The 16,241-nt window shown below is 36.1% G+C and overlaps 1 protein-coding gene across 1 annotated transcript; it reads right to left on the minus strand.

Annotated features, from left to right (window-relative positions):
* Nucleotides 1–6,063: 6,063 nt before the first annotated feature.
* On the minus strand, nt 6,064–12,663 carry LOC120150610 (agamous-like MADS-box protein AP1). Its single transcript, XM_039163258.1, has 5 exons — nt 12,455–12,663; nt 12,011–12,102; nt 11,836–11,927; nt 6,260–6,342; nt 6,064–6,157 (listed from the first exon to the last, which is right to left on the minus strand). Exons 1-5 carry the CDS (start codon nt 12,661–12,663, stop codon nt 6,064–6,066), a joined length of 570 nt encoding a protein of 189 aa, XP_039019189.1.
* Nucleotides 12,664–16,241: the final 3,578 nt, after the last annotated feature.

Genomic DNA, 16,241 nt, shown 5'->3' on the forward strand with positions numbered 1-16,241 from the left:
ATTACAAATAAATTTGCTTAGGGTACGTTTGGTTCACGGAATGTAAGATTACCAGTTGAAATAAAAGATTACCAGGGAATAGGATTACTGGAATGTTACATTACTGTGTTTTGTTGGTTTGGCAAGAATGTAAGATTACAGTGTTTGGTTGAAGGAATAAAAGATTATTGGAATGTATATTTTACCAAATTGTTCTTGTTCTATATTTTTTAACAATTGAAATTCAAAATATTTAAATAAAAATTATTTATATAAAAATTCTATTTGTTGATAATATTACTTGAGTATTTAAATATATCATGTATTATCTTAATTTTAATTAATATTAAAATTTACATAATTTATGTAAAATATATTAAAATTTTACATCAACATTTAACTAAATGTTTACATTGTGAAAATTCTTCATAGACATTAATAATAGTGAAAAGATGTAAATTATTTTTGTTATCGAAGATATACTATTTATTATATCTTCTATATATAATAATTTATTTATTTATCTTTTATATTTATACTTAATTCTGCATACTTTATCATTATTATTTATCTCATGAATTTATATTACAAAAACATAATTCAAATAAGTAAGAAAATATAACACTAAAAATCGTATTGTCTATAATTTTATATTTCACTATCATCCATCATTATCTTTACTAATATTTTAATAAAATTATTAATACTCAGTTCTAATCTGATTTATACTTAACTCTTGATTACGAAAAGCAAGCAACCCAATAAAATTATTATTGAGTGTTCTTTCTTTGTTCTAGAATTGTGTAAACATCTTGTCTTGTGAGGTTTTTTCTGTAAATTTGCGAAATTTGTATTGTTCTCTTTGGGAGAGAGTGTTCTCAAGAATTTGTCGATCGATTAACTCAACACAAACCCTTGCAATGTCTTCCAAAAACAAGTGTTAATGAATAACCTAAACATTACAAGTCTAGCACCTTATCCAAAGTTGCGATACATATGGTAGGAGAATCATCGCAAGCAATCATAAATACAATAATATATAAAATCCAGACTTCCAATATCAACTACCGATTACGGGTGTAAACGAGCCGAGTCGAGCTCGAGTATTGTTGAGCTTGACTCGAACTCGAAAACTCGCGAGCTAAAAATTATCAAGCTCAGCTCGAACTCGAATATATTATTGAAACTCCACTCGAACTCGAAAAGGCTCAAATTCAAAAAATATTAAGAGCTCAATTGAAGCTCGAGACTCAAACTCGACTGAATCTCGATTTTAAACTCGATTCAAGCTCAATTTTAAGCTCGATTCAAGCTCGATTTTGAGCTCGATTCAAGCTCGATTTTGAGCTCGATTCAAGCTCGACGGGTTTTAATTTCATTTGCTGAAACCCTTCCCCCTTTTATACACTGACTTTACCCCTTATTCCCCAAAAACCACCGATATGGGATATTAACTTTTCATCTTAGCTTATCTTACCTTCAAAGCAAGGCCACTCTTCATCCTCATCATCGGGCAGCCATAGATTTCTTCAAAAGAAACCACACATTCATCTCCCCAAGATCTTTGCTTTAGGCCCACTTCTCCATCGCCGTGAGCTCAAGCACTGGAAAACTGCTTTACTTTCCCTTTGCCAACATCATCTTTCTATCTTCTTTTCTTCTTTAAATTTCCAGAAATAGACTGCAAGATTTGTTCATATTTTTGGTTCAATGTACTTTGTTGTGTCCTTTCTGGGGATGAATAGCAGCTCATCTGTCCAACCATTTGTTGCCACAGAGAGGGATGTTATGTACCGAGAAAGATTTGCAGGGATGTACTCTTCTTAGGCTTATGCACTAGCACAGGTACGTTCTCTTACGCATCATAAGTTAAAATGAACTTTTTTATTTTCTCTCTTTGAGCTAAGTTGCTAGTTTTCTGGGTTCTCGATAAAGCTTATAGTAAATAAGGAGGGTGTAAATATTCTACAGGTGACAGTTGAGGTACCCTATCTATTTATCCAAACTTTGTTGTTTGAAATGATCGCATATCCCATGATTGGCTATTATGGATCAACATATAAGGTTTGTGGTACTTCTATGCCATCTTCTGCACACAGCTCTACTTCACCTTCTTTGGAATGTTGTTTGTGTCATTGACACCGGAAGTCACAATAGTTGGAGCTTTATCATCGTTCTTCTATTTGTTGCTTTATCTTTTCTCCAACTTTCTGATGTCTAAACCGGTAAGCTATTACTATTAGAAATAATTTGGTATGATGAAAAGTGAATATGTTGAATTATACCTAGTATAATTGTGGTGTAGTATTCACGTAGCTGGTTATGTTATTATTTATCTGCAGAAACTCCCAAAGTGGTGGCTCTGGTTGTATTATCTAATGCCTACATCTTGGACATTGAATCGTTTCCTCACTTCACAATATGGAGATGTAAACGATGAGATTATGGTATTCGGTGAAATGAAGCCATGACAGTGGCCTCTGTGGTTGAAAACTATTTCGGGTTTCGCCATGACCGCTTACACATTACAGCTGTCGTTCTGATTTTGTATCCCCTAATTTTTGCAACCCTTTTCCCATATTTTCTTTCACGTTTGAACTTTTAGAAAAGGTGAATATGTCTGTCCCACAAGGATAAAAATTCTGTGCATAAATGAATTGTGTTCCCTTTGTACTGAATTGGGTTTCGTTGTCTACTCTTTGTTTGAGTTCTCACCATTCCATTGCTTGTTATAGTTTCTAGTCTTGAAGATGCTCTAATTTAATCAACCTTTAATTAAGAAATTGATCCGAACTAAAACCAAAATCCATGGATCCAAATGTATGGCCAAACATTTCAATTGATATGCATAGGTTTTGAGACATTTTATGGTGAAACAACCACTAGATTCAGACTTGGGGTCGAGACAAACGACTCATGAAATTTGGAATCGAATAGCCACCATCTACGATGGACCATCGTAGGATGTGTGAGCATTGTTAATTGATTAAGAAAATTTTAAACATAAATTACTTTATAACTATCCCAAATTCCACTTCCATTTTAAAACGCTTTAATTGTTTATAATTATATATATCATAATCCTATCATGTATTTACCTCGACTATTCATATGATTCAAACTCGTCATTTTCATTAAAAAATTGGTGATTGTATGATATTGATGTTAACATGTTTACTAGGGTATGATAAAATATGATCTCATCGTTTTAGTTGTATTTGTACATCAAATCTCCGTTTACATTATGTCGTCGAGTCAGTTCTTGAAATATTATGTTGGTGAGTTAGTGCTTGAAAGCAATGACAGTGTCGATAGTCATCATTAAGATATGATAAAATCATGTCTCAATCAGCAAGTTGTGTATATTTATTTTGCATGTTGATATGTTTATGTATAAGTATGCAAATGATTTATGTAGTAGTCACATAACATCATTTTGCATAATTTGTATGTTACCTTCATGTGCATAACTTAACCCCTATCACATAATCAGATTTAGGGTTTATAGTTTAGGATTTAGAGTTTAGGGTTTAAGATTCATTACAAATACATCATTTAATCGAATTGGTACCGATTTATGACGTAAGTACAATATAATATCTTGATATTAAATGCATTACAATATGGTTTAGTTGTATTATAGAATTTTTAATATATTTTTAAAATTTTATAATTATCAATAATGTATTTTTAATATATTTTTAATAATGTAATTTTAAAAAATCTAAAATTATAATATAACATTTTTTTCGAGCTTCTCACGAACTTTTCGAGTCGAATATCGAGTAGCTCGTTTCGGCTCGTTAAGAACTCGAGTCGAGCTCGAGTCGAGTCCATTCGATCAGAGTATTTATCGAGCCTTGATCGAGTCGATCTCGAGTAGCTCGCGATCTGTCTCGTTTCATTTACAGCACTGTTACCGATAAGTTGCGACACACATGAAAGCGATAACTGTTAACTATTAAAGACAAGGTTTTTACTACATAACAAAAACTATCAAAAGTAATAAACATATTCGAAAACTAGCACATTACTTGCAAGTCATATACTACATAAAAAAAATAAGTATAACATTAACCATCAAAAGTTTATACAATGTTCAGACTTACAAAAGATAATAGCCATGACATTCTAAACGTAATCATATATGTTGGCTATATTATATACACAAAAAATTCTTTAAGTCAAAAGATTGACATATACTTGGCTAAGCTACACAAAAAAGTTGGGACCATATTCATGTTATTCTCCGAAAACACTTCTGTTACAGTAGATGAAAACTTTGACATGACTTGATTAGGCCCCAGATTGTCATCCCCCGAGTCATTAGATGACCTGTGAGGCATGAATGAATATAAAGATCGTGAAAAATAACTACCTGAAACTAGTAAATAAATACGTGGAGAAACTAATGTTCAAAGTATGCAATTTGATTGAAGTAGAACCAATACCCTAAAAGAGCAGCTCCAACAGTTGGTGTAAAGTAATTATTTATCTCCATTCTGGAATTAGAAAGACCAGATACTGGAATAACAGTTGGTGTACTATACACAGGAGGGCCTAAAACAATAGCATAGAACATAAGAGGTGCGCATACCAATATTTAGATCATAAGAGGTGTGCAACTATAAAATCTCACAGGGTACTCTTAAGGCCTAAAAATTTCAATTGAAAACTTAAATATTTATCAACAACAAATTGTCAGACAACCAATTCCAAACAATCCACATACTAACTCTACATACATCTAAATCAAACTATAATTCAGAGACAAACTTGTCTACGTTTGATAAACATTTCAATCTTCAAAGGTTTCACATTTTTCAACACATCAATAGAGGCTAAAGTAAGAGTTAATATAAGGTGATCAATCCTAAAGCAATTAACCACTCAGTGCTCGATATTTGTACCAGGGGGAGATCTTGCACATGGATCTGATCGAGGAGCCACGGCTACTGTTTTAGTTGCATTAGCATGAGGGATCATAGGCATTGATGCAATGGCACTCGCATTGTAAGCGTTCATTACACTTTGCATTCCTTGCAAAAGAGACTGAACCCTGCATTTTTCTTACTCCAAACAAGCTCTTTCCTGCTCTACAAGAACCTTTTGTTCTTTCAAACAAATATACTCGTCTAACATCGCCCCTAAACTTAGCAAACTCTTCGGCGCCTATAGCAAAAAAAGAAAGAGAATAATAATTAAAAATTAAGTATATAAACAACAATTTTTAAAATTAATGAATTCGACTAATTGGGTGTCTACCTCTCGAACAGGGGATTTGGAGATGAGAGAAGAAGCTTTGTTTCTGAAAGTGGAACAAGTGTCGGAGTAGTTGTTATCGGAAAGGTAACGATCGACGATGAATGCGACTTGGACTAGAGTGACTTTCCCTTTACCCAGATTCTCTGGCTTCTTGGATTTGCTTTGCTTCCCCATTTCTCTATTTGGAAGTGAAAGGCAAGACGGTGATAGAAGAACGATAAAGGGGATGTATAAGAACCCTAACTTGAAAGTATTTTTCTAAAAAAATGGGTTCGACCAAATAATACTAGATTAAAATAAACCCTTACCTGAAATCATTTTTCTGAAAAAATTAAACAAGTAAAAAATTGTAAAGAAAGGGAGAGGAGAAGAAATCTTATCAGGAGTTTTGTGTAAATTTTTCGCAGAGGCAATCTCATAGGAAAAAGAAGATATCGCAAAGGCAAACGGGAAAAGAATGATATTTTAGCCTTTAGCACACGGGAATAAAAGAATACCTAACATGTGTGTGAGAATAACATTCCCAGGAATAAACACAATATTTATCGTTGGGAAAGAAATATTACCCTCATTGTGAATCTTACCCAACCAAATATGGGTACTTAATCTGAAAAAAAATATGCTTGCAATGAGTTATTAAATACTTGATCCATACGGGGCATTAGTTGAACTATCAATCCAAACTTAATAATTTGAGTTAGTTTGAGTAAAAAATAAACCCCAAAGGGACTGCCCCTGTTCACACAATCCAAAACTTGATAATTAGCCGCTAAAACAAAGCATTCTTATACATACATACATACATATATAGTAGCATTTTCAAGCAGCAAAGAATCCTAGATGGTAAATAGGTTGAAGGGTAAGGTCAAGTTGATTCCTCCTCACACGAGTTGCTTCTTCCTGGTACGTGCTTCTGCATCGCAAAATTGTAGAAGCGGTCACCATCTGACTCTACTTTTGTGTTTTAAAGATAACACATTGGAGGCATAGCTTTATGAGATAGAACAAGTGTTACCCGATATTCCGACAAGGATGCGGCTGAGGCAGCAGAAAAGATGATGTGTTGAGCCCATGATCTTGCTGCTCGCTCTTCTTTATCTGCAATTTCCATCACAAACTCTTTATTTATATCTGCTCTTAAATATATGCATATAATGTTGGATCATAAACTTGATCCATTATGGGAGCCTAAACCCAAACCCAAACTAAATTGATGTCATTACTTACATCATTTAATTAAAGATGTCATTGCTTACATCATTTAATTAATGATGTCATTGCTTACATCAATTTAGTTAGGTGAGAGTTAGATATTTGTTGAATTTGTAATGGTTTAAATTAGTTTATTTGTGTGGTGTAGGATTGTTCTTGAGTAGTATAAATACCCCTTCCCATTTTAGTTTTAAGCATCAAGAAAAATTAAGAGCTTCTAAGTGAGTGAAGAAGCAAAGTCTTATAAGAGTGAGTTGTAGTTCTTGTTTTTGAGTGAGAGTACTCTTGTAATATTTGTTTGAGTTTCAATAAAAGTTGTTTGTGTGAGTGTTTTATTTCCAACATAGTGGTATCAGAGCGAGTTGGAAAGATCGAAGGTCTCGACAAGAGGAATACGACGCCGCCAGAATTTTCTCAATCTGAGTTCTGACGCACCGCCACGCACCGCCGGAAGACTGCTGCCAAAAAAAAATCGAGTTGACTCACCGAGTTGAGCCGATTCAGCCGAGTTGGAGCCCTTGACCGAGTTGTCCAAGTCCCTCCAAAGTTTTTTTTCATCGTTCCGGATTCATCCCTGCAATCGGATTTTACAAAATCTCATTATATTGAGAGATATGGCAAATGGTATGGCACCATTCCAAGTTCCGACACTCAACAACAACAACTACGACAATTGGAGTATCAAATGAAGGCACTTCTTGGATCACAAGATGTGGGATATCATAGAGAAAGGCTATAATGAGCCTGCGGATGATGATGTTTTTGCTACTCTTACACCAGATCAAAAGACAACTTTGAAGGATTCAAGAAAGAGAGACAAGAAGGCTCTCTACCTCATCTATCAAGCATTAGATGATGATGGTTTTGAAAAGATTTCAAGTGCAAGCTCTAGCAAGGAAGCGTGGGAGAAGCTGCAAACCTCTTACAAAGGATCCGAGCAAGTGAAGAAGGTTCGTCTCCAAACATTAAGAGGTGAATTCGAATCCTTAAACATGAAAGCATCTGAGTCTATTTCAGATTATTTCTCAAGAGTAGTAGCTGTTTCTAATCAATTAAAAAGAAATGGTGAAAAGTTAGACGATGTGAGGATAATAGAGAAGATACTCCGTTCGTTGGATCCCAAATTTGAGCACATCGTCGTGACGATTGAAGAAACTAAAGACTTGGAAGAAATGAAGATCGAACAGCTCCAAGGATCATTGCAAGCATACGAAGAGAAGCATAAAAAGAAGCATGAGTTTACTGAGCAACTCCTCAAGCTGCAACTCAAGGATATTCATGAGAGCCAACACAATGATAGAAACCAACGTGGCCAAGGCAGAGGTAGAGGCCATGGACGAGGTGGAAGTCGAGGTCGTGGACGAGGCTGGAATTACAACAATAACAATTCCAACAACAACTATGAGAAAGGAGAAAGCTCAACACGAGGCCGTGGAAGAATTAATCCAAACTCAAAGTATGACAAATCTCAAATTCGATGTTATAATTGTCAAAAATTTGGGCATTATGCTTCAGAATGTAGAGCTCCCAACAACAAAATTGAGGAGAAGGTCAATTACGTGGAGGAAAAGACAGATGGCAAAGAAACTCTTCTTCTAGCACGAAAGGAAACTGATGGTGGCCAAGCAAATTCCTGGTATCTTGACAGTGGTGCAAGCAATCACATGTGTGGAAGGAAAGACATGTTTGTGAAGCTAGACGAGTCAGTAAGTGGAAATGTTTCGTTTGGAGATGATTCCACAATAGCAGTGAAAGGGAGAGGTAACATTCTTATCCGTTTGAAAGATGGGAGACATCAATTTATTTCAAATGTCTACTATGTGCCCAATATGAAAAGTAACATTTTAAGTTTAGGGCAACTGGTAGAGAAAGGTTATGATATTCATATGAATAATTATAATCTTTCTATAAAAGATGATAAGAATAACTTCATTGCTAAAGTGCCGATGTCAAAGAATAGAATGTTCTTGATCAACATACAAATGATGTTGCAAAGTGCCTGAAAGCTTGCTACAAAGATGCATCATGGCTTTGGCATCTTCGATTTGGGCATCTCAATTTTGGAGGTCTAGAGCTATTATCTAAGAAGGAGATGGTGAAAGGACTACCTCACATCAACCATCCTGACCAACTCTGTGAAGGGTGTCTAGTCGGAAAACAATTCAGGAAAAGCTTTCCAAAGGAGTCAGAGACAAGAGCTAAGAAGCCACTTGAGCTCATCCATACCGATGTGTGTGGACCGATCAAGCCAAGTTCTCTCGGTAACAATAACTATTTTCTTCTCTTCATTGATGATTTTTCAAGAAAAACCTGGGTATATTTCTTGAAACAGAAGTCAGAAGTTTTGAAGTATTCAAGAAGTTCAAAGCAGCAGTGGAGAGAGAAAGTGGTAGAAAGATCAAAGCCATGAGATCCGATCGAGGTGGAGAATTTACTTCCAGGGAGTTTCAAGAGTTCTGTGAAGCAAATGGAATTCGTCGACCAATGACAGTTCCTAGATCCCCCCAGCAAAATGGTGTGGCAGAAAGAAAGAATAGAACAATCCTCGACATGGCACGAAGCATGCTCAAAAGCAAGAAACTACCCAAAGAATTTTGGGCGGAAGCAGTATCGTGTGCAGTCTACTTGTCAAATCGATCTCCAACAAGAAGTGTATGGGGAAAGACACCGCAAGAGGCATGGAGTGGAAGAAAGCCTGGCATTTCCCACTTGAGAACCTTTGGAAGTATAGCCCATGTTCACGTACCAGACGAGAGAAGAACGAAGCCTGATGATAAAAGCGAGAGTTTTATCTTCATCGGCTATGATGCTAATTCGAAGGGCTACAAGTTGTACAATCCAGACAATAAGAAGTTTGTGATTAGTCGAGATGTGGTCTTCAACGAAGAAGGAGAATGGGATTTTAACTCCCATACAGATGACTTCAATTTCTTTCCTCAGTTTGAAGAAGATGAGCAGACAATGAGGGAGCAACTAGATGAATCTCAACAAGAGCTTGAAACTCCACCCACTTCACCAACATCAACCACTCAAGGAGACTCATCACCTTCATCATCGTCAAGTGGGAGTCAAAGTGAAAGAGTTATGCAACGCACAAGAAGCCTTAGAGATCTCTATGAGGTAACTGAACGACAAGATAATCTTACATTATTTTGTCTGTTTGCCGATTGTGAACCAGTGAGCTTTCAAGAAGCGGTACAAGAAAAGAAATGGAGAGATGCGATGGACGAAGAAATCAAGGCCATCGAGAAGAATGACACATGGGAACTTACCTCACTTCCCAAGGGACATAAGGCGATAGGTGTCAAATGGGTGTACAAAACAAAGCAAAACGCCAAAGGAGAGATTGAAAGGCACAAGGCGAGGCTAGTTGCTAAAGGCTATAGTCAAAAGGCTGGAATTGACTATGATGAGGTATTTGCTCCTGTTGCTCGATTGGAGACTATCAGACTAATCATTTCTTTGGCAGCTCAAAACAAGTGGAAGATACAACAGATGGATGTAAAGTCCGCCTTCCTAAATGGAGTTCTTGAAGAGGAACTTTACATTCAGCAACCATCAGGCTATGAAGTCAAAGGGCATGAAGACAAGGTGTTGAAGTTGAAGAAGACTCTTTACGGGCTAAAACAAGCACCAAGGGCATGGAATAGCCGAATCGACAAGTACTTCCAAGAGAATGGCTTCAACAAATGTCCCTACGAGCATGCTCTATATATCAAGATCAAAGATGAAGATATTTTGATCGTGTGCCTCTACGTGGACGATTTGATCTTCACTGGAAGCAACCCAAGCATGTTTAATGAATTCAAGGATGTGATGATGAAAGAATTCGAGATGACAGACATGGGGCTCATGGCGTACTACCTTGGCATTGAAGTTAAGCAACAAAATGATGGAATTTTCATTTCACAGGAAAGCTATGCAAAGGAGATACTGAAGAAGTTCAAGATGGAGAACTGTAAGCCAATAAGCACACCGGCAGAATACGGGATCAAGATGACCAAACATGAAGAAGGCGAAAGTGTAGATCCAACATTCTTCAAAAGTTTGGTAGGAAGTCTACGCTATCTAACTTGCACGAGACCCGATATTCTTCACGCAGTTGGATTGGTTAGTCGCTACATGGAATCCCCAACAACCACCCATTTAAAGCCGCAAAGAGAATTCTTCGCTATCTGAAAGGTACAATTGACTTTGGCTTGTTCTATTCAGTTTCTAATGATTACAAGCTTGTTGGATATAGCGACAGTGATTGGGGTGGAGACATAGATAATCGAAGGAGCACTACTGGATTCGTATTTTTCATGGGAGATATTGCATTCACATGGATGTCAAAAAACAACCGATTGTCACATTATCCACTTGTGAAGCGGAATATGTTGCTGCTACCTCATGTGTTTGTCATGCAATTTGGCTTAGAAATCTATTGAAGGAGATTGGTTTGATACAAGAAGAGCCTACCAAGGTTTGTGTCGACAACAAGTCAGCCATTGCCTTAGCGAAGAATCCAGTATTCCATGATCGAAGCAAGCACATTGATATTCGCTACCACTATATAAGGGAGTGTGTTGCAAGAAAAGATGTGGAAGTTGAATATGTGAAGTCACAAGATCAAGTTGCTGATATTTTTACCAAGCCTCTGACCAGCGAAGACTTCTTAAGATTAAGGAACCTACTAGGGGTCACGAGATCAAGTTTAAGGGAGGGTGTTGGATCATAAACTTGATCCATTATGGGAGCCTAAACCCAAACCCAAACTAAATTGATGTCATTACTTACATCATTTAATTAAAGATGTCATTGCTTACATCATTTAATTAATGATGTCATTGCTTACATCAATTTAGTTAGGTGAGAGTTAGATATTTGTTGAATTTGTAATGGTTTAAATTAGTTTATTTGTGTGGTGTAGGATTGTTCTTGAGTAGTATAAATACCCCTTCCCATTTTAGTTTTAAGCATCAAGAAAAATTAAGAGCTTCTAAGTGAGTGAAGAAGCAAAGTCTTATAAGAGTGAGTTGTAGTTCTTGTTTTTGAGTGAGAGTACTCTTGTAATATTTGTTTGAGTTTCAATAAAAGTTGTTTGTGTGAGTGTTTTATTTCCAACATATAATTTTGTATTTTTCTGGAATTATTTCCAAAAACAAACACATATAGGTTAACATTTGATTTGATGTATTCACACAGTAACAGGTATAACTTCACATACTAATATGCAGTGTCTGTGTCTATAAGTTTTGCTAGCAAAGTATGGGACCAGAAAGATGAAATTCACCTGCTTTGCTAGCATGGCGTTTTGCTCCTGTATCACCTTCTCCTGTAGTAAAGTTTTTTTTTTTGTAATGGTATATATAAGTCAATGAATAAATACATAGATACATGATTGACAAGCAAATCATATGTATTGAGAGGCTTTACTTTTCTCTGAGGATCCGAGATTGACTCGCAGATGAGTTGGTTCTGCAAAAACCCTAATTTCATTATTAGAACAACAATAAGACAGTTCCAATTGAAGGGAACAAAAACAAGAAGACAAAAGGTGTTAGAAAGGCACATCGAATGTGTTTAAGAGCAGTATCAAGCTGCAGTTCCAAGTTCTGTAGCTCCTTGAGACTCACTGAGTCTAAATCTTCTCCCGTATAGTGCCTGAACAGTTTTTAAGAATTGAGATGGAAGTAGCAATCTTTAAGAATGAAACCATCGCTCTTTCACTAATGTATGTATTATCCTATATTACTCCCACTGTCCAACACTCAAAATATTTCATATCGTACAAATGATTGGTTTACGTTTCTAGGGTTTATCATTTTTTTAAACATTAGTATCTCTCATCTGTATGATTGTATCCAACACAACTGTTCAGGCAATAATTTATATATGATACATTCTTCTAAATTATGGGAAAAAGAGAACAAATTGAATAAAATTATGTTAAACATATATTCGAATCCAACACTAACCCGAGTTCTGATAACATAATGTATAATGTAAGTAGTACCTGTGATTTTTCTGCAAGAGCTCAACCTTAGCTTTAAGTCTGTTATACTCCATGCACCAGTTGCCCTGCAGATCAGTTGCCACAACATTAACACCTTTTTGTTGCCAATTACTATACACATAAATAAATACCTGAGGTTGACACTCCGTAGCAACAAGCTGTCTCTCAGCATAAGAATATCTTTCATAGCGTTCAAGTATCTTCTCCATGCTGAATAACGTGCAGAAAATACAAATGTAAATATTAAAGAAAATTATTGGATTGTTTTAATCAAATAATATCATGAAAAATATAAACAAATTAATTAAGATTTACTCTTTCTGTGTATACAACTATTTGTTATTACTCTTACGAATAATATGTTTTAAAATATCCAAATTCATTATTAATTTATTCATAAGATGCAAAAATATGTACTTATAACTAGAATTAAACTTAATTCTCTTAAAGAATAAAGAATTTATATAATCTTCGTTACGAGTCTACTACATATACTTACATTTGTAAATAGATCTTAGTCATGTATTAATTAATTGAATCAATCCTATTTAATTCAATGAAAGAGTAACACTATGGTATGACGTAAGTCAACCGTTTAAATCTGGTAAAGGGATTTTTTTTTACCATTTTTCAATAAACTCCAATAAAATAGAAGTATTCATATTGAAACTAATAATAGAGATGTTTTATTGGTAATAAAATACCAATTGTATATATATAATAATTTAATTAGAAATTATATAGTTTAACCCTAATAAGTTATCATTCTTCTAATTTAAAGTAGATTTATTGATGTTCTAATTCAATCAGAGGAGCAAAGGGCTACCAAGAAGGTAAAGAATCGGGAGTTAGAGAATGAACAGAGTGAAACGGATCAATCTGCGGCGAGCATGCAAGCGGATGATGATGTTCAGGGTGTAACAGCCATGAACAAATATTACTCTAAGATTACTGAGAAGTTATCTTATGTTGCAATGACCGCTGGAATATCCTAAAATAAGATTCTTTAATAGGATACATGAGTTGGTAGATTGTAATATGAAACAAGTTATCATTACTAGGCTGTTAGGAACAAAGATAGGCTACAAAGCTCTCATAAACAGAATTTACACGTTATGGACTTATGTGGGCAACTTCAATTTGATAGATCTTGACAACGATTATTTCTTAGTGAAATTCGAGAATCTTGATGATTATAATAGAGTGCTTACTGATGGCCCATTGATGATATATGGGAGCTACTTGGCAGTGCAACCATGGTCGAAAGGTTTCACCACCGCTGAAAAACACCCATCGCAGGTTATTGCTTGTATTCACCTCCCTGGTCTGTCGTATAGATATTACTCTAAAATGTCGATTAGGACAATTGCTAACTCTATTGGAAGAGTTATCAAAATTGATTACAATACTAAAGTCGGGGAGAGAGGTAAGTTCGATAGAATTGTGGTCGTCATCGATTTGAATAAACCTCTTGTTCCGTGCATGGGGATCGATGACTTCGTTCAAAGATCGAATACAAGGGGTTGTAACAAATTTGTTTTAAATGCGAAACTTATGGTCATGCAAAAGAAACTTGCAAAACCAACCAAGAGGAAGCACCTATGGAAGTGACCAACACTAGTCAATAAAAAGTTGAACATTCAGTGTTAGAGAACAATAAAGAAAACCCTTTTGGTCCTTGGATGGTTGTGCAACTAAGAGTAAGGAAAGAAAGAAACCATAAACTCCAAAGCAAGAACAAGGAAGAAGGGCGAAAACCAAACCAGGGTTCTAGGTTTACACCGCTTCAAGAGGAAAACAATGGAAGAAGATCCCTAGGGTAATACCGAGAAAAACCAACATTCCACTAGTGGTACTGGAATGCAAAAGTCTCTTACGAGGATACCAATTTGATTTATGTCCCTATTGAGGATGGGGAACCGGCGGAAAAAGATGATCATACTAGTATGCTCAGGATTGGAGAAGTTCAAATTACGGCTAGTGAGGCTGCTTAGGTTAGTGAACATAGGTTAGCTTTGGGAACTGGGTCCCACACTGCAATCTTCATTCAAAATGATGACATTATTCGTAGCCAGGCCACAAGATGGAGAATCAATAGGAAATCCAACCTTAACTCTCGTATTACCGAGAAAGGTCTTAAAGTTAAAAAAAACTAAAGAGCCAATCACGTCTAACGTTCCTCTTTTATAAGAATGGTTCCAAAGTAAATCTACGAATTCTGAGAATTTGCCCCCCCCCCCCCGATAGTATGAGCCAAGGTATAAGCCAAGACCAGCCCGTGGAGCAGAATGATTAGATACAGACCCTTGGAAATGAAATGGTCGAATAGGGGATGATGAGTAGAGACAACCTCAATAACTATTAAAATGAATATTATGTTCTGGAACACTCAAGGGGTTATTAAACCCTCATTTAGGAGATATTTCAGAGATTTTGTGAAGAATCACAAGCCTAAGATTATAACTCTGTTTGAAACCCATACAAGTGGAAGGAAAACAGACAAGGTTATCAATAATCTGGGGTATAGCAACTTATTCAGAATTGAAGCTTAGGGGTTTAGTAGAGGCATTTGGGGTGTTATAGGACAATTAAGTAGAGGTTAAGATGCGAAATATCTCCAATCAGTATGCCCTTGTAAGATATAAACTCAAGAACAGTAGCCGATGAAGTTATTTCACTACGGTATATGCCAGCCCTCATTCCTTCATTCGTAGTAAGCTATGGGGGGCGCCACTCTAAGATTAAGCCTCAGAACAGTGATCCTTGGATCCTCGGGGGTTATTTTAACTGTATTTTGAAGCCCGAAGATAGGCTTGGAGGAAGCAGACTGTATAGATGATGGAGTAGAATTTTCCAGGATTATGTTTTGGATAATGATTTGATGGATGTTAGTTATCGCGGTGAGGATTTCACTTGGCGTCAGGGTAACCTCTAGCATCATCTAGATCGGTGTATTATGAATGCGAAGTAGTTGGAGTTATACCCGGATACTAGGGTGCACCACCTAGATCGTCTTGGATCTAATCACAGTCCTATCCTGATATATACTATTGGGGCTGCCTTACAAGCTTAGGCGTGCAATTATGGAATGCATCAGCACTACTTCGACCCAAATAACTTGGAATGAGGAGTTTACTGATTCTTTCAGACCATCTAGGGGTTTTAGGTAGGGTGACCCAATTTCGCCTTACCTTTTCGTGCTCCGCATGGAGAGGTTAGCTCAAGTTATCTCATTGGAAGTGGAACAAGGAATATGGAAACCGATCAAACTCACTCCAAGTGACCCAGCCATATCACACCACTTTTTCGCCGATGATCTCATTCTCTTTACGGAGGCTGATATTTCTCAAGTCGATGTTGTAAAGTCAAAAAAAGTGGGTGGGGGTATGGTTTTTCTACAAAGCCAGTAGCCTTTTTCAACAAAGGGGCACCGATCGGTGCCCCAATTTTTTAATTAAAATGTAAATTGGTTAATTACACGTTAGTCATTGCACTTTAGGGTATTTTCAAAAATTAGTCCCTACGCTTCAACTATAAATACCCTAACCCATTTAGCTTCAAAATCATCCCAAAATCCTAAATCATTTCTTTCTCCCAATACTAGAGAGCTTTCTTGTGAGTAGTGAGTGTTTTGTAAACACCTATAAATTTTCTCTCATAGTAAAAGATATGCAGCAGTCCGGAGACGTAGGCAAAATTAGCTTAACTCCATTATCAATTTCAGGTATTATTTTTCCGCTTTTATTTCGCATTCTCACTAATCTGATTATAAGAAAATTACTCGTAT

This window comes from Hibiscus syriacus, unplaced genomic scaffold (genome assembly GCF_006381635.1).
Source record: "Hibiscus syriacus cultivar Baekdansim isolate YM2019G1 unplaced genomic scaffold, ASM638163v2 tig00111022_pilon, whole genome shotgun sequence".
Classification (NCBI taxonomy): Eukaryota; Viridiplantae; Streptophyta; class Magnoliopsida; order Malvales; family Malvaceae; genus Hibiscus; species Hibiscus syriacus.